The sequence below is a fragment of the Platalea leucorodia genome (assembly GCF_965183815.1).
Source record: "Platalea leucorodia genome assembly, chromosome: 19".
NCBI lineage: Eukaryota > Metazoa > Chordata > Aves > Pelecaniformes > Threskiornithidae > Platalea > Platalea leucorodia.
The window spans coordinates 4,513,230-4,534,597 of record NC_138841.1 but is presented as its reverse complement, the minus strand read 5'-3'; the positions used below and the strand labels follow the sequence as shown (position 1 = coordinate 4,534,597).

The following is a 21,368-nucleotide window of genomic DNA, read 5'->3' as shown; positions in this document are numbered from 1 at the left end:
TTTGAGCACCTTATCAGCAAACACTTTCTTCCTAAGACAGATTATTTTCTAAACAATGACAGAGGCCGTTACACCAACACACCCCTGAACAATGTCGTGCCTTTATCATCTGACGGAGGCAGAACCTGCGTGTTCCCCGAGGACGGCGCTCCGACGCCTTCTCTTCCCCATCCATTGTCATGGGGTTGCTATGATGGGTAAACTCAAAGCCTGGAAGCTCAGTTAAAGTGAAATGTGAATCCAAAAGTTCAGAAAACCTTTCCCGAAAGCCTAGTCAGGAAACTAGGATGGATATCTCAAAAGAACAGACTTTCCCAAGAGATTTCCAATAATTCCTGGATTTGGACTCATGTTGTTACCTCTCTTATCAAGCAGGACATGCGTACTCATGACAGATGAGAGGGCTAGTCTTTTACACCTGCTAGAGACATTAATTCCAAGAGAAACCAGAGCTAGTGATTATATTTTAAGATTACTACAGGTCCTTAGTGTTTACAACGGGACACAGACAACCTGAACTTGAATTGCTCTGGCATGGCCTCGCTCACACTCTGGGAGACTTTAAACTCGATTAGCGTCCACAGCAAATGCAGCCAGTAGCAAGACTGCAAGGCTGCTTAGAGTTGCTTTTCAAGGACAGCTTTGTTGCCCAATATCCTGAAACAATATCCTGTTTTCCTCACAAGAAAAAAATTCCTAATGGGATTAATATTAAATCCGCCTTTTAAAGGAGACAAAAATGCAGCAGCGTAGAACAGGAAGGACTCCTTTCCACCTTCCACAAGATGGAGAAACAGCAGCAGCGCTGTCCTACGGCCTCTCGCCTGCCGTCCCAGTCCATCGCTGCTCCGGCAGCTCCCTGCTCACCGGAGCTCTGCCATCCCTGGCCTCTCATTTTCCGCATTTCTCTAAACCACGGCCATGCTCGGGGCATCGTGCAGCAGCTCCCCAGCTGTCGTGTGGCTTCATTCACCCCAGCAGCGCTGGGTCTCCTCAAAGGAAACTGGAAGCCCGTGTCCGAGCTGGGATCCCCCTGCAGCACTTCCCACCTACAGCTGGCGGCACTCGGCCCAGGCACTTCATCCTAGTTAGGATGTTAAAGAACGGCAAAGCTAAGTGGCACTTTGAGTTTGATCCAAAATCGCCCTTTTAAATGACTATTCATCTTGTTGTCTAAGCAAAATAGAGCACAGACCTCTCCCTGCTAAGTCACACAGAAGTAGACGTATCAAGAAAACCTCCCACCCACTCGCTCTTCGGTTTAGGGTGTCTTGCCTCAGAAGTGGGCGAAGGAGTTTGTTGTAGTCCCTGGTCTTTTATCGAGCGCACCTGGTCCATTCAGTGCCTTGACATGCACAGAGCACACCCATAAACACGCTCGCTGCGACGGTGCGGAGCGGTGGTTTCCTTTGATATGAAAGGGCTTGCACCTCCTCTGCAGCTGCTCCGGTCTCCATCTGTGGAGTGTCACTGCTTTTTCCCTTCCCGAGCAGAGCCAGTTGAACTGAGCTGAACTACACCACACTTTTTTTCGGCTCTAAAACAAATTAGAGCGTTAGACGTGCAACCCAGAAGACAATTAGCGTCATTAGGCTGCCGGGGAGCAAGGCTCAAGAAAAACATTCACAGGTAATCGTCCTTTTGGTACACGTGGGGAATGAAGAGCGCTGGATGCATCGGTGCCACGGGCAGTTTTGCATCTAGAGGGCGAGGAGCTCTGCTTGGGATGCGGACGCGCTTTCAGCAAGGGCCTCTTCCGCACGCCGAGGCCTTGGGCACGCGGAGCCCGGGCCCGCTTTCTCCCGCAAAACTGAATCGCGAGGGGAATGCCAAGGGCACCCAGCTCGTCCCCAACCCCGCTGCTTGGGGCACGGAGCAGTAGCTGTCTGTAGCGGGGGCTGCACGGGGCTTGCACCCTCTGAAATAATCGCAGATACACCAGAAACATCCCCCGCAGGCAGCACACGTCACCGCCTTGGTGGAAAAGCAGACTGCCAGCTCAGGCTAGCAACAGTCAGAAATTTTGTGGCGAACGCGTAAAGCACCGTAGTCAGGCAACAGAAGAGCGGATGGGTTTTAATAAAGACGCTGGGCAGCGTTCTCCACCCGAAGGGGGTCCTCCCGCGGCGGGGAGCGGCGTGAGGAGGTGACCCCCGGCCGCGGCGGGGACTCCCTCTGCCCCCCACGGGTGGAACGCCGGTACCGAGCCGCTCTTGCGGGACGAGTTCGGAGAGGTCCCCCACGCCGATGCCGCGCCGAGCCCCGGCTGCATCCGGCCCGGCCTCCCGCCGCTGCCGGCGGAACCGGCCTGAAACCCCGCTCCCCGCCGCCACCGAGGGCCCGTGGAGGGCCCGGGACACGCGGGGGGCCGGGACACGGCGGGGGGGACGCGGGACCGGCGCGGCTGGGGCGGCGGCGGCCGCCGGGGCGGGCTGCTCTTCCCCCGCCGCCGCGGCGGGTGGGTACGTGCCGGGGCGCACGGCTCGGCTCTGCCGCCGACGGCGGGGGCCCGTGGGGGCGGGAGGGGGCCCGCGGGGGCTGCCGTTGGGGCGCGCACGTGGCGCGGCGGGGGGCGGCGCTCGGCGGCGGCGGGACCGGACCGGACCGGACCCGGCCCAGCCCGGCCCTCCCTCCCTCCGCCCTCCCTCCGCCCTCCGCCCCTTATAACGGCGGGGCGGGGGCGGCGGCATTCGGCCGGCGGCGGCACACGCAGGTAGGGCCCGGCGCCGCGGCGGCCCACGTGGCGGGCGGCGGGCCGGGGCCGGGGGGGGCGAGCGAGCGAGCGAACCGAACCGAACCGGGCGGGGTGCCCGGGCCGCGGACCCCGGCTCCGGGAGCTCCGTGCGGTCCGGTGCCCTGCGGTTCCGCGGCCGCCGGGCACGCGGGGCCGCGGCGTGGGCCGCGCTAACGGCGGGTCTGGGCTCCGCATCTGCGGCCGGTCGTGCGTGGGCGCAGCCGGCGCCTCGGCGGGCCGCGGAGTTGCCCGCTAACGCCGGGCCGGGTGCCGGGGTCGCCGCTCCGGGCCCTCCGGTGCCGGCAGCCCGGAGGTGTGTGGGGACGGACGGACGGTGTTTTGTTCCTGCTCTGAGGCGGCTGCGTGGGTGAGGGTCCCACGCGTGCCCTGTCCCGTCTGCGTGGGGACTCACCGGGCGCTCAGCCCCCCTCCGCCCCGCGCCCTTGTCCCGGTCACCTCCCTCGGCGGGGCGCGGGCCCCGGGCAGCGCTGGGCCGGGGGCCTCGGGGGTCCCGGCCGGCTTCGGGGCCGGGGGGGGGGTGTGTGCCCTGCCCCGCTGGGCTCCTGGTCCCTCCGCCGTGGCCGCTGCCCGGCGAGTCTCGTCCCCTGGAGGGGGCCGGCGGGGACGGGACGCGGCTGGCCCGGCCGCTCTGGGGCTTGTCTTCAGGGGCTGTGCGGGAGGGTCCGGCTTGCGGGTGGCCGATAGCGCTGGCCTGCAGGGGGAAGAGGTGGTTAACCGGAGTCTCTGGCACCCGATAAGAGAAGGGGAGCTCCGGGGAGGCGGCCGAGGACCCCGGGAACCGCGTGGGGAGCGTGTCCTGCGAGCGAGGGTGGCTCGGCGACACGGGGGTGGGAGGGGGCCGTCCCCTTCCCCGCCGGGCAGCGTCCCTTGGGGTGCGGCTGGAGCCCTGGGCGACGGCCTGGGGACAGCACCGAGATGGGATGCTCGCACTGGCCCTCGTGGGTTCCCTCTGAGCAGGCGCCCGGGAGCTGGACCTCGGCCGCTTGAAGCCGCTTGGGCGGGTGAGTTGCTGAAGTCCTGCCGGTGTCGCGATCGGCTGCTGGGGCCGGCGCTTGCAGAGAGGAGGCTGCACTGGAGGAGCCCATAGGAGCGTGCTCGAGCCCCAGGAGAGGCACCTTTTAATGCCCGTTTTTGCATTGCTCAGGGTGGAGGCTGCACGCGCCGAGGTCCCCGACAGCGGAGCACATGTGCCGAGGCGTACACCTGCCCTCAGGTGTGTAGGGAGGCTGGCACCCGGCTGGCCAAGTCTCGCCGTGATGGGCAGCGGGAAGCTGGGACTGTTGGAGCTTGCTGGCAGCCGCTGCCAGCGAGGGGCTGTTGAAACGCTCCTGGAGCTGACTGCTCCCGCAACGCGTTCCCTGCCCCTGCGGCTGGGCGCAGCGGGAGCTCGCCACGGCCTGGGGTCCCGGGAACCGCTCTGTGCAAAGCCCTGTGGCAGGCATTTGCTAGCGCCAGGATGAGATGCTCCGGGAGCCAAGCGGGGCCGGGTGGCAGCTGGGCTCCTGTGGAGGGTGAGGGGACCCCAGCAGGCATGCTGTCAGGGTGCTTCACCCAGGGTGGGCGTCCCGGCTTGGGCCGGGGTCCCGCGGGCGAGGGACGCGCAAACGCGTCACAAAAGGGTGAGCAGTAACGCTTGCGGAATTGAAAGTTGACCCGAGCAAGAGGGATGAGCGTGAACTGGTGGATCACAAGGAAATGGTGGATAACCTGTAGCTGCAGTGGGAAAGGCGGGATTTGCGTCCTTCCCTGTGGCAGCAAATTGCCCGAGTGCTGCGCAGCCCCTTCTGTGGGGCTCCCGCCCTGCCCTGGGAGGTCAGGCCCTTCCCACAAGGGTTACTGATGTTCTTGGGCTTTAAGTTTCTTCTGAGGAAAAAAGATGGGTTTTTTTTTAGTTGCATCACAAGAAACCTGGAATCTAATGATACTGTTTTTGTGCTTTTCTGTGAGCCTTAAGCCTTTTTGTGGTGCGAAGGCATCCTATTTTCATGCTAAGTGAGGTAATTTAGTGCTGGCTGATTCTCCTGGGTGTCTTTGCTCTGAGGTTTTTTTGGCTGTGTCTAGAAGGAAAGGAGCAGGGCTGAGAAATGGGCCAGTGCACGGAATAGCTGGTGCGTGCTGGGGATGGGGGGCAGACCCAGAGAAACCCCCAGAGCTCCTGTTTGGTGGCTTTGTGAGAAGGGGTTTTCTCAATTTTAGATTAATCGTTGGGTTGATGGGTCCCTTAATTGCAAACAAGTGTTTTGCTAGTGTACCGCAGACCTCCCTGCCCTAGAGTCACAGGGGTGACTGTGGCTGCTCCTGGCCCCAGGGAAGGTGTGAAGCATCCTCCCCTGCCAGGAGGTGATTCCTGAAAAAGGTGTGAATGGTTGCATGTGCTTTCTGTTGGCTCCTATCTCACACAATTGGCCTGAGTTATCTGGCAGCTAAGGTGGAAAATACCCAGTGACTTGCATGCTATTATTTTATATAACCTTTACGAGGAGTCGAAAAGCTGCACGTAGGCTAAGGAAGGCAAGTTGCATCCCATTAAGCACTACAGTGCTAATCTCATTGTTGCACTTTTATGGCTTTTCCTATTTCCTTCTGTGGAATCAGCCTATAACAGCGACTTAAGAAAGTGGGAGCCTCTCAGCAGTGGTGTCTGGATGACTCACTTTCAAATGTGCCCTTAAAGCTGCTGCAGTGTAGTTGTGCTGTAGCTAAAGAAAATTCATGTGGGGCTGTAGTTAACTCTGAAACAGCGGCCACCTGGGTGCTGCTGGGTGGTCGCTGGGAGTCTCCCATCTCATCCCTGTATTGCCCTGGTTTGAGGGCTTTAACCAAGTGATAATGTGGTGGTGGCTGGCAGCAAAGACAGCTCAGACTCTTGCTCTTAGGGAAGAGAGCGGCGGTTATGTTCTGACTGTGAACGGCTGTGACTTTCTGGGGTCTTGCAGCCTCCTGCTACCTTGCTCTGCCATGCAACCCAGAGTGGCCATGTCCCTGGCTGGTGGGGGGGGGGGTCTAATGAAAGAATGCCGGTGCTATTTGGTACCACATTTTTCTCATTCTGAGGATTTCCTGGCGGGCACGGGGTGTCCCGGGAGCATTCCCAAGCACTACTGGTGCAGGGAGGCTCCGCTCTGCGCCCTGGCAGAGCACGGCTTGTGCTCAGGGTGGGACTGGGAAGCCCTGCAGAAGGGCTGAGAGCCCCCTGTCCCCTCCTGAGACTGGGGGGCTCGGCTGGCTGGGGGGGCTGACGGCCAGTGCTGCGGGAAGCCCTTCCCCTAGGGCTCTGTCACCAGCAATGCCTTTGCTCCATCCCCAGTACCTCTGAGCTGGAGGGACGGTACCGTGTACTGTAAGGGCTGCACTTTTTAAGCTTGTGCCTTTTGAGTGGGTCCCTTCAAACCTGCCTACGAACCTCCCCAGCGAAGCTGAGCCTCTCACCTGTAGCTCCGCGGGGTGAAGCGCTGGCAGAGCTGGGTTGGCAGCGAGACGGACCGTGAGTGCGGGGTGGGCAGCTGCCAGCCCCTGCTGCCCGGGGTGAGCCGTCCTCTTGTGGGGCTGGTTAGAGAGGGGGCTCCGGGTGCTGGGCCTGGGGCTGAAGCCGATGTGAGCTCGGAGGACGCCCATAAGAGCCGCTTCACATAGCGTTCTTGTAACCTGCCTGCACACCCCTCCGGGTCCACCCACAGGGTTTTGGATCAGAGGGCTCCGGGAGAGCTGTGGCCAGGCTCTGATATAGAAATAAGCCAGGCTTTCTGCCTTGGCCTTGTTGATAGCTTGCTTAAGCTTGACTTCACACTTTCTCGTACCAGTAAGACGCTTGCTCCTTGCTAAGACAGGCCGAGCATCAGTGGTGCTAATAACTGGGCACGGCAGCCCAGGATGGGAGCTTGTCTGGTATCTGGCACGCAGAAATAGCTGCCTGTCTTTCTGTTTGGTTGGTTGTTCCCCCCCAAAGCTCCTGACAAACCATCGCAATGTCCCGCTTCGCAAGGCGGCTCGCAGCGTTTCACAGCCTGTGCACCATGGCTGCTGTACTGGGAGCCGTCCTTGGGTGACTGGGGGATTCTCTCCTCCAGAGAGACCTGTGGCGGGTGTCCAGGGAGGGCCTCTGGCCCTGCCCGGGGAGTGCCGGCCGCCGGCGGGGTGAGTGGGCTGCTCCGCGCCTCTGCAGGCTGGGGCTCGCACCGGCGGCGGGGTGCAGCTGGGAGCTGGAGGAGGGCAGCTCTCCGTGCTGCCTCTGCCAGCGCGGCCGCTGTGCCCCGTGGCGTCTGCCTGTCTGCGTGCCCAGGTTAGCTCACCGGGCTGGCAGACCGGGGCATGTCTGAGGGTGCGCTGGCCGTCCCCGGTGGGGAGAGGCGCTGAGCGGGCCGGGCTGCTTCTGGTGGAAACCTTGAGCTCGCCTGTGTGGGCTGCCGGCCTTGAGCAAACCCTGCCCGTGCCGTTGACCTCGCCTCACCCCGCAAGCAAACGCCGTGGCTGACAGGACTTCAATCAACTATTGTCTTGGTGCAGAGCCCTTGCAAGTGCTGGGGGAGTCACGTAGGCCATGTGCCGCCAGGTTAAGCCCTGGCTATGGGTGCTTGCTGGAATTACAGCTCCATGCTTAATGCTATAAACCCACTTAAAACTGGTAAAAGTGGTGTCTCGTTAGCTCATAACAATCTCTATTTCATCTTGCTTCTGGCCAGAAAAAGGCCAACTTTGAAGCTATAAGGTGTCATTGGCTGTGAACAGCTCATGATTGCTAGCACCTCCATTTCCCCAGCAGTAAGTACGAGATCTCAGTTTCAGGGACCAGAAGGGATGCTCGGGGTCTGCTGGCTCCCCACGTGGACAAATGTCCCATGGGGGTGTTTGTGGCCCTGTGCTATCCCACCATGTGTTGAGCCTGTCGCTGTGAACTGGGTTTGGGAGGCTGGGTTCATAGATGTGTTTCAGGCTCTCATTCAGATGATGCTTTGGGATGGGGCTGGTGGGAACGGGCACTTGACAGGCTCCCGGGGAGCAGCGTTCCCCCTCCCGCATCCCTCCCGTCTGCCAGGGGCTCGCAGAGGGAGCCCCTCGGGGAGTGGGGTCTGGTGCTGCCAACAAGGGGCAACTTTGTGCCCGTCCTGCCTGGCCCAGGCGTTTCAGTGTCGGTGTTTGGCTGAAGGCTGGGTCCAGCTGACAAAGGCACGAGGAGCCCAAATGGCTGCCGTACAGCAGGGATGTCTCTGGGGGTCTTGCTGCCACTGAGATCCCGCTCCAGGCGTTGCAGCGTCCCTCTCTGGAGCTGGGAGAGCGCAGGAGGAGCAGATGGCCGGGAGCGGAGGCAGCCTGCCTGCAGCGGTGCTGGGACAAGCCGCCACGGACTTCACGCCTGGTGAGGAGGAGCATGCCAAGGTGCCGGGTGAGCCTCTGCCTGCGGTGGCTCAGGGCAGCCCTGCCAGCCTGCGCGGGCTCCGGGGTGGCGATGGGCTGCGGGAGGAGAAGCTGGGGCTCTGCTGCCTGCCCTTCTCCAGCACTGCCAGCCGCTCCAAGTTCCCGGCTCCGTGGGAAGGGTTTTGCAAGCCGACGCAGCAGCAAATGCCAGGCGAGCGTATGCCCGGAGTAGGAAAGCCTTGAGCTGGAGGGCTGTGCGAGGGGAGGCAGAGGTGCGCGGTGCCCGGCACGGCCCCTGCCTGGGCAGGGGATGTCCCTCTTCCTTTGACCCTGAAAAGGAGCGGTGTGAGGACACTTTCATAAAGGGTTTGCTCCAGAAATATTTTGTGGCATTTGCAGCGCTTTATAAATGTGAGCCTCTGTCTCTCCGCTCTGGAGTCCTGCCAATCCGGGGCTTTTAAAAGCGCAGCAATTTGCCGCATTATGTAACTAAAAGTCTTGAAATCTTCCTGTTCCAGGCCCCTCCGGAGAAGGGATAACAGTGCTTGTGTGTAGGACCTAGGAGATGGAAAGGGTTTTAGTCCTCTGCGGGATCTGTTGGAAGATGATGCAGTCCTCGTTGCCTAAGTAGCCTCAATTTGTGCACTCGCCATTGCTGGGCAGAGGAAGGTTGCTGTAGGCTACCCATTCCTGTGGAGTAGTCAAGACATTTATGGGGAGCAGATGTGATACTTGCAGTCATTACTTGGTCTCATCAGTCTTAATTACTGCAAATATGGTTATTTTATTTCCTAATAGGGCAAACTGTAGCTGGCTGCCTGGCAGCTGTGAATTTGATTTCCAAACACATCTTACATGTTGCAGCTCTTCCAAAACAGAGCTGTAAATGTCATAACTATGTTCGGTTTTTTTCCTTTTTGCAAAGGGGAGGGAAGCTTTCCAATTGAACTGGCTGCCTTACATGTGCTTCTTTTCTCTCTCTTGTTTGAAACTACTGTGTGGGGGCAAGGAGGAAATCAGCAAGAAGCCTTAATGCGGTTGAAGAAAGAGCTTTCTAAAACTGGTCTTTCTTAATAAGGATTTTCAATGAGTCAGGGAAAAATGTTGTGGCATGCAGAACTCATCATGTAAACCCTCTGGCGTCAGGCTTTGGGAATCTTGCTTCACGGTCTCAAACCTTGTTCAGTTCAAGGTTTTTCCCTGTGCCTCAGCAATGCGAGAGGTCATGTCTAACCTGCCAAAAGTCTTTTATTTTATAGAGATGCCACCTGAGCACCTGCAGAAGGAGGAATGCTGCTTGCAGGGAAAGAACAAATAGATGAACCAAGCCACAGTAATTTCGGTGCAGTTGAGCTCCTCGGGAGTGGTGGAAGAATTAAACCTCTGTGTGTGTCTCAGGAGCAAAAGGGAAAAATCCCCAACACCTCATCAGCACCCCCCAGCTTTTGCTTTGGATAGCTTTAATTGCCAATAACTTTAATTAGTGCTAACAAGTAGATTGTATTCCTTGCTTGTAGTTTTTATTGGCAGCACCTGGTAGTCTCATCTTTTTAAAATGTTTCAGACAAATCAGTCTAGTTAGATGATGCTTTAAAGTTGACTGAATGCTGTGAAAGCTCAGTATGACTCAAGGCAAGAGGTGGCTGGAAACTCCAGTGTGCAGCCTGTGTGGGAAAGTGATGTTAAGCAAAACCCAGTGTTCATACCGGCTTTTCAGAAAGAGCATGAACAGGCGGCCGCGCTGCTCCCCATACCAAGAGGCCATGGTGAGCCTCTGCAGAGCCTGGCACTTTCCTCCCCGACTGCCGGTGCCGGGCTGGGGGCCGTGGGTGCGTGCTGGCTCCGGGCTCTGCCGCGGGGGCCTGCCTGCAGCCGGACCCCGCCGGTGTGGGCTCGGACGGGTGTTGGATGGGCCACTCGGCACAGCTGCGGTCCCCGGGGGTCTGAGAGAGGAAATCGGCTCCTCTGGCTCCTGGGCATAGTTCAGCCGCGGACGTGCCCAGGGTAGCGTCTTGTAAATGATTCCTTTGTTGGAGCAGCCGGGTGGCTCGGATCTGCTCGTGATGGTCATGTGTCGCCCTGGCCGGGATGCAGGAAAATACCCCGCCAGCGAAAAAATCGGTGTCTGGGTCGGCCTAAACCAGTCTTAGCGGCTTACAGAAACCGGCCTCCTGTGCTTTGCTTCCTCTTGTCCCGCGTGGGTCCAAGGCATCACCTGAGTGTGTCCAGGTGTCGGGTGGCTCTGGCAAACCCGGTGCTGTATCAGGTAACTTTGCTGCCTGTGCCTCCGGTGCCGGGTGGGAGCGGGGGGCTCCCCACGGCTCGGGGCTACCGGCTGTGCTTCAGCTGGGACGCCTGGATCCCGGCCTCGGATCTGTACCAAAGTGACACGGAGCGGGCGCCGGTGGTACTGTGTGGTGTGCTGAGGGCACGAGGGGGCATGCCGGGTAGATGCTGGTATGTCAGCAGCCGTCGATGAGATGGTAATCGCTGTGAGCCTGAACGGATGCATGCTATAAATAGGAGGTTGCACTTCTCCGAGCTAGCACGCTGTTTTGAAGTTGTCGCTGTGCCTGGTGTGACCCGAGGGAGCTCTGGAGAAAGCTCTCCTGCTCGAAGGTGGCTTTTTCTTCAAGTGGAAACCTGAACAGCAGAGCAGAGAATTGCAGAGCAAGGGGTGGGCTCTGGCAAAGGAGCCCGATGTCCCCAGCTTGGCTGATGGTGCTTAACATGGGCGGGGGGGGGGTGTCTCTGGCTGCGGGGCTGGGGAGGGCCACGGGGTGTCAGAAAGTGTCTTCTAAAATCTGCGGGGGCACACAGGAGTTCTGGGGACTGTAGCAATTCCTGTTGCTTTGCATATTGTAAACCATGTCTGTGAGCAGCTGCTCTGGTTGCGTTTCCTCCCTGGGACGGCTTGTGCCGCTCTCTGCTGCCTGAAGCAGCCTTATTTTTCGAGTAACTGCAGCTCCAGGGTGTGATCCAGCTGTGCAGCAGCTGCAGCATGGAGAAGGCGTGAGCAGCCCGACCCTGCCCGTCTCCACATTGTTCCAAATCAGCCTTTCCCTCCTCGGCCTCTCTAAGGGGAATCCACACTTGAGCAAGCCTGGATGACATTTCCCCATTTATCTTGTTTTCTAATACCTTCTGGTTTTGAGCTTTTAAGGTGAATTGTTTTTACACTTGGGTGCTTTTGTGAAACCCGCCGTAGCCTTTTCAGTGGGGGAGGAGGGGTTGGCTGCAGCTGGGTTGGGGGTGCCCTGCTGGGGCCAAGCCCCCGGGGAGCTGGGCTCTGCAGGGCTGGGGCTGCTCCGGGCGCACCCACCTCCCCTCCCTGGGCCGTGCTAGCAGAGTGCGGGAGCCTTCCCTGGTCACCTCTCAGGCTAAGTTTAGCCACAGCCTGTGACCTTCAGGGCTGGCCGGGCTGGCGGGTGTGCTGTGACACCTGCCTGCTCTTTCTTTGCTGAAATGGAGGTGTCCTGGCTCGTGCGTGTGGATTTATTTAGCCTGGTGTGTCTGCATTTAATAACCTGGGTGTGCTGCTCCTGCTCTGAGTGGCCTGAGGCTTCCTGGGATTTTGCGGTGCACCGGGGCGGTGCTGGGATCGTGCCGCTGGAGAAGCTGCAGGGGCTCTGTCCCAGGCAGGCGAGCCCCGACCAGACCGGCCGCTGCCCTGCTCAGCCCTCCGCAGGTCCAGCCCTGCGCTGCTGGTAGCGCTGCCCGCTTCACCGCCGTGCCCTGGCTGCTGCTGGCAAGGGCATTGCCTGCCCTTTTCAGCCTAGGACAGGGTATTACATCTTAATTTTGTTGCTTATAAATACCTGCTGGCTAGGGCTCTTAAAGGCCAGCTGCAATCTGAGCATGTGTTTTGGGATGGCCTTATGAGGCCAGTGTGCTGGCGAGCCCCGAGTGCTTGCCTCTCGGTCAGTCTCCTGGCGGTGGTCTGGGGCACGGGTGCTGTGCCAGCCTTGTGAGCAGGGCTCGAGCCGTGCCATTGCGTGCCAGGGAGCGGGGATGCAGCCGTCTGCTTTCAGCTCAGGCAATACTTTGTCCTTTGCAGATCTTTGAACCCCAACTGAGTCATCGCCAACTTGGTTCAAGATGCCACCGGCCATCGGAGGCCCTGTGGGATACACTCCTCCTGAAGGAGGATGGGGATGGGCTGTGGTCATCGGAGCCTTCATCTCCATTGGGTTTTCCTATGCCTTCCCCAAATCCATCACAGTGTTCTTCAAAGAGATTGAGGTCATCTTCAACGCGTCCAGCAGCAAAGTCTCATGGATCTCTTCCATCATGCTGGCTGTTATGTACGCAGGAGGTAAGTGGACTGGAGGCAGCAGTAGACATGCTCGTGCATTGCAGTACAGGGCACGGCTCTCCTGCTGGGTCTGATGGTTTGCACCTTGCTGTAGCGACGACAACCAAAACTTTGCTAGAAGTTGGAATTCTCTCCTTATGTGAGAGCAAAACTTCCCTTCGTGAGTTTGCTTGAAGGAGGTTGCTCAAAAAGTTCTATTTAATGCTCAGAATGCAAAAACCGGGTTAATCTGTCCTCCTCTGCAAAGCTGTAAGTAAAATCTTTCCGGGGAATTACGACTTGTGTAATTCTGCCCTTGTCCTTGTTACAGTGTGCTGTGGACGCTGTGTCCGCTTCCAGTGCGTGCCCGAAGGCCAGGGGAGCCGCTGTGCCACGCGTAGGACCCCGCTCACGGGGGGCTTATCTTTTAGATAAGACATTGTTTTTTTAAATTTTTTTAATCCAGCAAACAGTGGCTGTATCTAGGGATCTGTCCCCGGTTTCTGGTCAACTCTGATGGCTCAGCTGTGCTCTGGAGTGCACTGAAACCTGGCGCTGCCTGTTCTTCCTCGCTGGTGCCAAGCAGTGCCGTAGGCAGCTTGTGCTGTGTGAGGGTGGCAGTGTGCACTGGCAGCACAGAGACACGAGCAGAATAAAGCAAAACTACTTAAACTGGAGCAGCTCCCCTCCTCCATTCTTCAGAAGCTGCTTCTTGGAGTCTCTTAATCCCCAAGCTGTGTGCTTTAGAGGAGCAAGCAGAGTGCTCCCTGCAGGGTGATGCACTCCTGGCCCTTGCCTTGCTGGTTTCCAGACTCCGGTGTCTCGTACCCGCCTGCAAACGCAGCTTTGCACTGGGTTGCTCAGCTGAAAGAAACTCTTATTGGGAGCCTGCTGTTGTGTCCACTTCAGAGGAAAATCGGAGCTTGTAGCACTGCCATCCCCAGCTGGCGAGCTGCCCACGTCCTCGTCGCATCTGTGCATCGAAAGGAGCTGACGTCAGCGCCCGGCTAGGCACGAGGCTTTTCCTTTGAGGGAACAGGCTCTGCTTTGTCCTCGCTCAGCTAGCGAAGCGACCAGCACATTTCCCTGCTCCGATGTTATAACAAGCTTGTAAACCGTGTAACTGCCTTAATGAGACTCAATCTGGGCCATTCCTCCTCTCCTAATAGCTCAGAGCTGGTTCCTCTGGCTGCCCTGGGGGCAGCACTGCCTGGAGCTGCCTGGCAGCTGGGGTGAGAGCTCCCTCCTCCAGTCCTGGGGTCGTCCCCCTGTCCCCCTCCCTCCATGCTGACACTCTCTCCTGCTCCCCTTGAACTGTTGCCATTAAATCCCAGCAGCTTGCTGGTCTTGAACTGCTTGCCTGTAAGCTGGTGGCAGGGATGCTGAAGGTACCCCAGACCTGCCCAGGTGCATCCCCTGCCTGCCAGAGCGCAGGAACACTGCTGCCCCACTCCCTCCTTCCAGGGCTCCTGCAGCCTGGGCCGAGACCCTTTGTGGGGTCTGAACCGCTCTGGAGCGGTCACAGTGTGCATCCTATTCTCCCCATCCCCCAGGGCACCTTCCTGTGGGAACTGCGTGCTTGCTTGGAAGCAAAAAAAGTAGCTCATGCTCTGGCAAAACATCCTGGGCTGATGGTATCTTGCAGGGCTGGGGGCGGTGGAGCAGCACGTCGTGCAGCCCCATGCAGTCACCATCAGGGTACGTGAATGTAATGATCTCAAATGCCCCTTTCTCAGCTCCACATTAGGATTAGGGAGGACTCTGGTTCCATTACTTATACTTTTTTCACAGTGTGAATAATCAAAATAGACCAGCTAACATTTGGTCAGAAATGCTTCATGTGAATCTATAAAATCGGAGTGGGTGTGAATTCTTTTTTTTCTTTTAATTATAAAAAAATAGAGGGGGGAATTGCCACTAGGGTACATGGTGCTGCCCAGCCGGGCGGCTTCCTGCTAGCTGCCCTTGGAGCCTGCTGCTCCGGGCTGGATTTCCCGGAGGAAAGGCTGCTGCTGCCTCTAGACTCTGTCCGGGGACATCACGTTTGCCGAGTTCAAGGTACAGGTTTTGCAAAGTGCTGAGCTCTCTGTGAGGAAGCATGTGGGGCTTGGGGTGATGTGGCAGCCCCCGGGCTGCTGCCGCCTCTCATGGCACCAGGGCCATGGCCGCTTCCCGATGGCATCAGGTTGGAGCCGCTGGCGTGGGCTGCTCTGGCTGGCCCGTAGGCACCGTGCCAGCTGTGGAGAGTGGGATGCTGTGGGGCTGGGGGCAGCCTCTGCGGTAGCTGGGCTTCTGTAACCTTCTCCAGGCTTTGTTTAAACTGGGCAAAAAGGTCAAGTGTCTGAGGACCCATGAATAACATGTTGACAACCTTGCTATCTGTTAATGGCAAAACTAGGTCTGTTAATATTCAATGGATGTCCATTCAGTTTATTTAAATACATTTTAGTTTCTGTAGAGCCGGTGCTTCGCAGTATCTAATCACTGTTTGCTTTGGATTAAAGCTCCTGATAATGAAGCACTTAAAAGGCGAGTGTGCAGAGCAATTGGGCTCTTCCTACCTAGAGGTAGCAGTGAAAACAGAAGCACCCCTTCTCCCCAGGGCTCCCACGGCGCTGCTCCCCCTGCAAGCCCTCGGGGAGCTTCGCCTGCGCCCATTGAAGCTGTTTCTTCACAGCTTTGTCTGGTCTCAATCAGAAACATCTCGCTGGAGATGGGCAGTTGCCGCACACTTGCTTTGCTGCTGAGACCTCAGCCCATGGTGGGCAGGCGGGTGGCCGCGGGCAGGGCCCCCAGCGCAGAGCACTGTGCGGGACAGGTGGCTTCACCCTGTCCCAGACCCACGTCCCCGGGGGGTGGCTGGTGCCCCGGCAGCTCCCGGCTTAGCCTGCGGAAGGCCGCTTGCTCAGAGAAGCCGCAGGTTTCTGCAGCCATAAACAGCCTCTGGCGCTCGGCAGAAGCTGCAGCGTGCCGGCACTGGCTGGAGGCTCGCTTCCCTGGCTGGGGTCCTGTGTGTGCTCTAACCAAATGTCACTCTTATCTCCAGCTGTCTCTGATCCTCCTGTCCTTTCCCCTTACCCCAGTTCCCTCCCTGGGTGAAGTGTCACTGTGTGAAAGCTGGAAGCCTGTGGCAATAAACCTCTTGTGTGCTTGTGTGCATCTGTCTTGTCTCTTGGGCAAAGATAACTTGTCTCTGCGCATATCTCCTTCGACTTCCTAGGTCCCATCAGCAGCATCCTGGTGAACAAATACGGCAGCCGGCCCATCATGATCGCTGGTGGCTGCCTCTCCGGCTGTGGGTTGATTGCAGCCTCTTTCTGCAACACGGTGGAGGAGCTCTACTTCTGCGTTGGGGTCGTAGGGGGTAAGTGGTGGCTCTGCCCTAACGGGGCTGCGACAGAGGTAAGGCCTCTCCTGAGGCAGCAAGAGGAGCAACTTAAACCCAGTAATTATTAAGGAATGCCTATGATGAATTTGCATAAATCCTGATTCCTGTTACATATTCTAATAAGAGATGGGCCCAGTGACATAACGTGGGGAGACCGTCCTAGTGACTGTACGCAGGACTAGTATTTGGTACTGAGAATAGAGAGCGTCCGTTGTTCCTGCCCTGGGTTAGGGTTGTGCCCCACCAGTCGACGTAAGGTTTGTCACGAGCCGGGGTGGTTTTCCCCTTCTGGCTCCCGAATTCCTGCGTGTGGCTTCGCTGCTGCCCTGGTGCTTCCTCCCAAGTCAGCAGCGGGGGCCCGAGTGCTGCTCTTGCAATCAGGAAAGTTAATATAGCCAAAAGAGCTGTGAAACCCCGCTCGTCCCACCAGCCCTTCTGCTGGTGCTGCTGGCTTGTAGGGGTGGTCAAGCTCTGAGCCCCTCGTCTTTCCTCTCCTTCAGGCCTTGGACTCGCGTTTAACTTGAACCCAGCCTTGACCATGATCGGCAAGTACTTCTTCAAGAAGCGTCCCCTGGCTAACGGGCTGGCAATGGCGGGCAGCCCCGTGTTCCTCTCCACCCTGGCGCCCGTGAACCAGCTCTTCTTCGGCATATTTGGCTGGCGTGGCAGCTTCCTCATCCTCGGTGGTCTTTTGCTGAACTGCTGCGTCGCCGGATCCCTGATGAGGCCCATAGGCCCCAAGCCAGATCAGCTGAAGAAAGAGGCTGCTAAGGAGGTGCTGCAGGAAGCTGGGAAGGCAGTGAAAAAGGACGACGGTGACACCAGCACCGACCTCATCGGCGGGAAGACCAAGAAAGAGAAGAGCACGTTTTTCCAGACAATCAACAAATTCTTGGACCTGTCCCTGTTCACGCACAGGGGCTTCCTGCTCTATCTATCGGGCAATGTGATTATGTTCTTCGGGCTGTTCACTCCCTTGGTCTTCCTCAGCAATTACGCAAAGAGCAAGAAGATTGCTAACGAGTCTGCAGCCTTCCTGCTCTCCATCCTGGCCTTCGTAGACATGGTGGCCAGACCTTCCATGGGACTGGTGGCAAACACCAAGTGGATCAGACCCAGAGTCCAGTATTTCTTCGCCATCTCTGTGATTTACAATGGGGTGTGCCACCTCTTGGCCCCCATGTCCACCACCTATGCCGGCTTCTGCATTTATGCTGGCTTCTTCGGCTTTGCCTTCGGCTGGCTGAGCTCAGTCCTGTTTGAGACCCTGATGGACCTGGTGGGAGCGCAGCGGTTCTCCAGCGCCGTTGGCTTGGTGACCATCGTGGAGTGCTGCCCGGTGCTTCTGGGACCCCCTCTGCTAGGTAGGGTGTGCTGTGCCCGAGGAGCTCTACTCATCCTGCCCAGCCTTGCTTGAGCGGCGGCGGGTCCCCCTGAGCCGTGGGCAGCCCTCAGCACTGGGGCAGGCGCTAGGGGGGCAAGCACTGGCCCTGAGGCCACCCCGGCATCTGAAGGATGGCTGAGGAGGTGGAGGCTGAGCTCCTGGCACAGGGTGGGTGAGCAGGGGTTGGAGGAATAAAGGCCTGAAGCTGAGGGTGATGGGCTTGCGCTGCTCTTGAGAATATCTCCACAACCTGGAGCAGTTCTGGGGGTATCTCACTAAGCTGTCCCCTCTCTGTCCTTCAGGGAAGCTCAATGACATGTACGGTGACTACAAGTACACATACTGGGCCTGCGGGATCATCCTCATTGTCTCTGGGATCTACCTCTTCATCGGGATGGGCATCAACTACCGCCTGGTGGCAAAGGAGCAGAAGGCAGAGGAGAAGGTGAAGAACGAAGGGAAGGAGGAGGAGACCAACGTCGACGAGGCTGAGAAGCAGAAAGAGGCAAACAACGACGTGGCCCCCTCGCCTCAGAAGAGCGCGGAGGATGGTGTCAAAGAGGAGGAGAGCCATATGTGAGGGACCGGTCTCAATCCCGGAGTGTCGGGGAAGCGCCGCTGCTCCGGTGCAGTGGCTGGGACAGTGCTCCGCTGGCGCTGGGCAGCCGTGAGAAGTGTTTAAACCAGGTGTTCATTTTTAACCAGGCTCTGAATTGTCTTTCCATCTGTGTTCAACAAAGGTAACAGGGCTACACACGCAGTATCCTTGTGTGTCGGGGGGCAGGGGGGCTTTTTATAGTCTGGCTTTTTAACAGTAACATGAATGTACTAATACGTGCCTTACAGTCTTCATATCTAGCTGAATCTGGACGAGCCTTAACTCTAAACTGTGTTTTAGCTCTGTATTGTGCTGGGGGGGGCGGGATGTGTGTATGTGTGTGTTTTGGGGAGTTTTGTTGTTAAAAAGCCATATAAAGCAGGATACTGGATTTATTGAAGCATGACAGGCTTCAGGGCCGGCCCCGGATGAATACTGCTTCACACGCTTCTTACCGCAGGCCCTCCGCGGAGGGGGAGATCCGGGCACGGGGCAGGGTGGTCTTCGGCTCCTGTGCCGGGTGCCTCCTGGCTCTGTAGGTGGTCTTTAGGTATGTTTTGAAAACACTTTAGCTACTGTAGTTCTTTAAAATTCCTCTTTGGTAGTTGTGCTCTCATGGGATATTCAGGTTGGAGAAGGATGGCTGAGGTTCAGGTTGGGCAGCATCGCCCGCTCCGGGGCCATGGCAGCCCCTGTGTGCCTGGCTCCTGCAGCCGAGCCCTCCGTGGGAAGGGCTGGGGTCCCCCCTGCCCCCCGACTCTGCCCTGGCGGTGCCTCTTCTCAGACCGTCGCTGGGTGATGTGAAACCGGTGCGAATGCCGGGGCTCGGCTGGTGGTGCTGGGCCAGGGTGCTGGGGTGGATTTCCACCGGAGCATCCCTGTGCTGATCCATCCCACCCAGACGGGTGTTTCGGGTGCCTGACCCTGGGCAGAGCAGAGGGGCCGGGTGGGGCGGGTGGAGATGGTACATCCCTGAGACAGGCCTTCTGCTTTTGCTCTTTTATCTTTTAGAGAAACCTCTTTTACTTGCTTCTGTTCAACTGAGATCTTAAGGCGGTGGATGCCTAACCACTCACATCTAGGACACGTAAGGGGGAGGAAAGAATTTGTATGTATTTATTTTTTATTTTTTAGAGCTGGAAAATATCTCAATGTACGTGGAGCAGGTTAATGGCTCTCAAGTTCTATAAATGTTGATCAGAAACCATGTAAGAGGTTGAGGGTTTTTTGTTTTTTTCAAATAAACTTGTTTGGTTTTTTTTTTTTTTTTTACAATTTACCCATCAAATGTTGAACTTCTTTCCTAGAATCACACTTCTGTGTGCCAGAGGACATCTCTTTTCGGTCAGTTTTTGGAAGAGGTGAGTGGGGCTGTGGCAGAGCCTGGGTCTCCACCGGCCCCTCCAGCACCGCAAGGCTCCCGCTGAGCGGGTCCCACCGACTGAAAGCTGCTCCCCATCGAGATGCCCCTTCCCTGCCTCTTCTCACCTCCTCAGCTGCAAGAGGAGGCTTTGGTTGGGGTTTGGGATGGTCACAGCTGAGTCTTCCCGTGCACTCTGGTTTCAGAAATGTTTCTGTTCCCCTGCCCGTCTTTACAAGATGCCTGTGAAAGCCCTGAGATCCCTCCTTCTTGCGAGTGTGATAGACACGCACTTAAATCTCTGTTTCGTGAGTGATGGGCGGACTCTCCTGTCTGTCTGTCCCCGCTGCCTCCCTCCACGAGCTGAGCAGGGCCACGGCTGTGGGCCTGGCACTGACGGCGGCCAAAACCAAACGGGGGGTAAACGAAGGTCCTCCTGCCTGAGCTGCCTCGGGGTCCCCAGAGCCCCTGGTCCTGCGGCCGCTCTCCTCGTGCTCCCTTGGCTACAGGGCCACTTGGGGCTTCCTTTGGGTCCCAATCTCACAGAAAGTAGGCCAGGATGTTTTCATACTTTAGAGTAATTTTATAAAGCCAACAGTATTTTGTACAAAAGGATTTTGTTGTACAGTGGTGAGCTGTGATACTGTAAAGCCAAGTAACTTTTCATAAATGATGTGTCTGTTTTGGCTGCAGTAAGGGGCTCGTGTCGCAATAAATCCACCCTGAGGAGCTGCCCCCCTTTCCGTAGGTACAGACAAGCTGCCAGCCCTGCTCCGCTCCCTTCCCTGTGTGGGCTGGTGTTCGCTGGGGTGCAGCAGGGTGCTTGGCTGCTCTGGGCAGGGGGCTGTGGTGCTGGGAGCCACCCAGCACTGCCCATGGCTCCGCTGAGAGCAGCCTCGGTCCTCTGCAGTGAGAAATCCTCAGCCTCCGCTCTCCCAACCTCCCCTGGCCCCTGGGTGGGGGCTCTGCTGTCTGCCCTGGGCTGTGGTATCACCGCAGCTGACACGGGTGTTACCGTAACCAGCGCTGCCAGGGCAGGGTGCCAATCCCTTCTAAGGAAAAAAAATGTTTAAATCATTTCCTGCTGCTTAAGACGTGGCCGACTGGGAACACTTCAGTAGTAAATCCTCAGTTGTTTTCTAAGGGTGGCCTCTGCTCTGTCCCCTCTGCGATGTGCTGTCTGGAGCTGGGTGTCAGCCCTGTCCTGGCTCCTAGGATCCCCGGCTGTGGAAGTGCAGCTGAAGGAGGAAGGTGTGCGTGGGTTCAGGAGGATAAACTTGCTCTTGCCCTGTATTAAGCTATAAAGTGACTCAGGCTAGAAGTCATGTAATTGCCTTGCTTGTAAGGGCAGAGCACGGGGGCCCTCGCCGCAGGGCTGGCACTGGGGCAGGGTGCGGACTCTGCCCTGCGGCAAGCCTCTCCTCCCACGGCAGCCGGGCCGGGAAGGGGCTGTCTCTGCCCCGTTCCTCCCTCATGGCTCAGCTTGCAGAAGGAGCAGGGCTATATTTAGTCACGTTATTTCTGCGAGTGAAGGTTATCTACAGGGCTGGGAAGTACAAGAGCAGTGCTTGGTTCCCAGAGCCCCTTGTTGTTACCTACCTGTAAAGTAGGAGGTAAAACAAGCCATGGGGCATGGTGTAACTGGTGGGAGCCCTGGCTTTTGCTATGGTGATGGGTGAGTGGGTGATGGATGCTCAAACCAGTCCTTGGTGCCTTCAGGGAGGTGCCACTCTGTGAGAGCCTGTGTTGCAGGGCCATCCCTGTGGCCTGAACCCAGGGGACTGCTTAACCACAGCAGGCTGGGACCTGCTGAGATGATACCTCTGCAAAGGGCCACAGAAAGCCCGTGGGGACGTGGTGCTTCTCCCCTCCCCGGGCCAAGAGGTCCTGGGGGCAGCGGATGAGCAGTGTGGGCATTGCCGGCCAGCCCCTGCGGATTGCAGCACTCTGGAGCCAGCCCCCCTGAGTTATTGCACAGATTTCCTTTGCACACTCCAGCAGGCCCTCTTCCTTCCTCCTGGGGGTAGCAAAATAAAATTCTCTTCATAGCAGGCAGAATTGAGGAAATACTTGGGAGCTAATTCCCGTGCAGTTTGTTTTCCCAAACATCTGAGGTTGCTGGCCAGAAATGCTCGGCAGTGGCCGAGGGGGGGGGGGTTCGGCAGCTCCCAGAGGAGCAGGCGGTCGTTCCCGCTGCTGGCCAGGAACCGCTGCCAGCTGCTGACCGCCGGCAGCAG

General features: G+C 57.8%; 1 protein-coding gene across 3 annotated transcripts; it reads left to right on the top strand.

Moving 5' to 3' along the window:
- The first annotated feature begins 1,551 nt into the window (after nt 1-1,551).
- Nucleotides 1,552-19,041, top strand: SLC16A1 (solute carrier family 16 member 1). Of its 3 annotated transcripts, none has more exons than XM_082330103.1 (5): nt 1,552-1,629; nt 12,165-12,422; nt 15,622-15,765; nt 16,290-17,153; nt 17,476-19,041. In XM_082330103.1, exons 2-5 carry the CDS (start codon nt 12,206-12,208, stop codon nt 17,751-17,753), a joined length of 1,503 nt encoding a protein of 500 aa, XP_082186229.1. In that variant the 5' UTR covers nt 1,552-1,629; nt 12,165-12,205; the 3' UTR covers nt 17,754-19,041. The 3 variants fall into 3 exon arrangements, with proteins under 3 accessions (XP_082186229.1, XP_082186227.1, XP_082186228.1); XM_082330101.1 differs by lacking the exon at nt 1,552-1,629 and adding an exon at nt 2,660-2,713; XM_082330102.1 differs by lacking the exon at nt 1,552-1,629 and adding an exon at nt 3,489-3,756.
- Nucleotides 19,042-21,368: the final 2,327 nt, after the last annotated feature.

Excerpts from the sequence above, each read along its gene's own strand:
- SLC16A1 (XM_082330103.1), top strand. The coding sequence starts at position 12,206 with ATGCCACCGGCCATCGGAGGCCCTGTGGGATACACTCCTCCTGAAGGA. Across the intron at positions 12,423-15,621 it reads GGCTGTTATGTACGCAGGAG|GTCCCATCAGCAGCATCCTG; the intron begins GTAAGTGGACTG and ends TCGACTTCCTAG. Across the intron at positions 15,766-16,289 it reads CTGCGTTGGGGTCGTAGGGG|GCCTTGGACTCGCGTTTAAC; the intron begins GTAAGTGGTGGC and ends CCTCTCCTTCAG.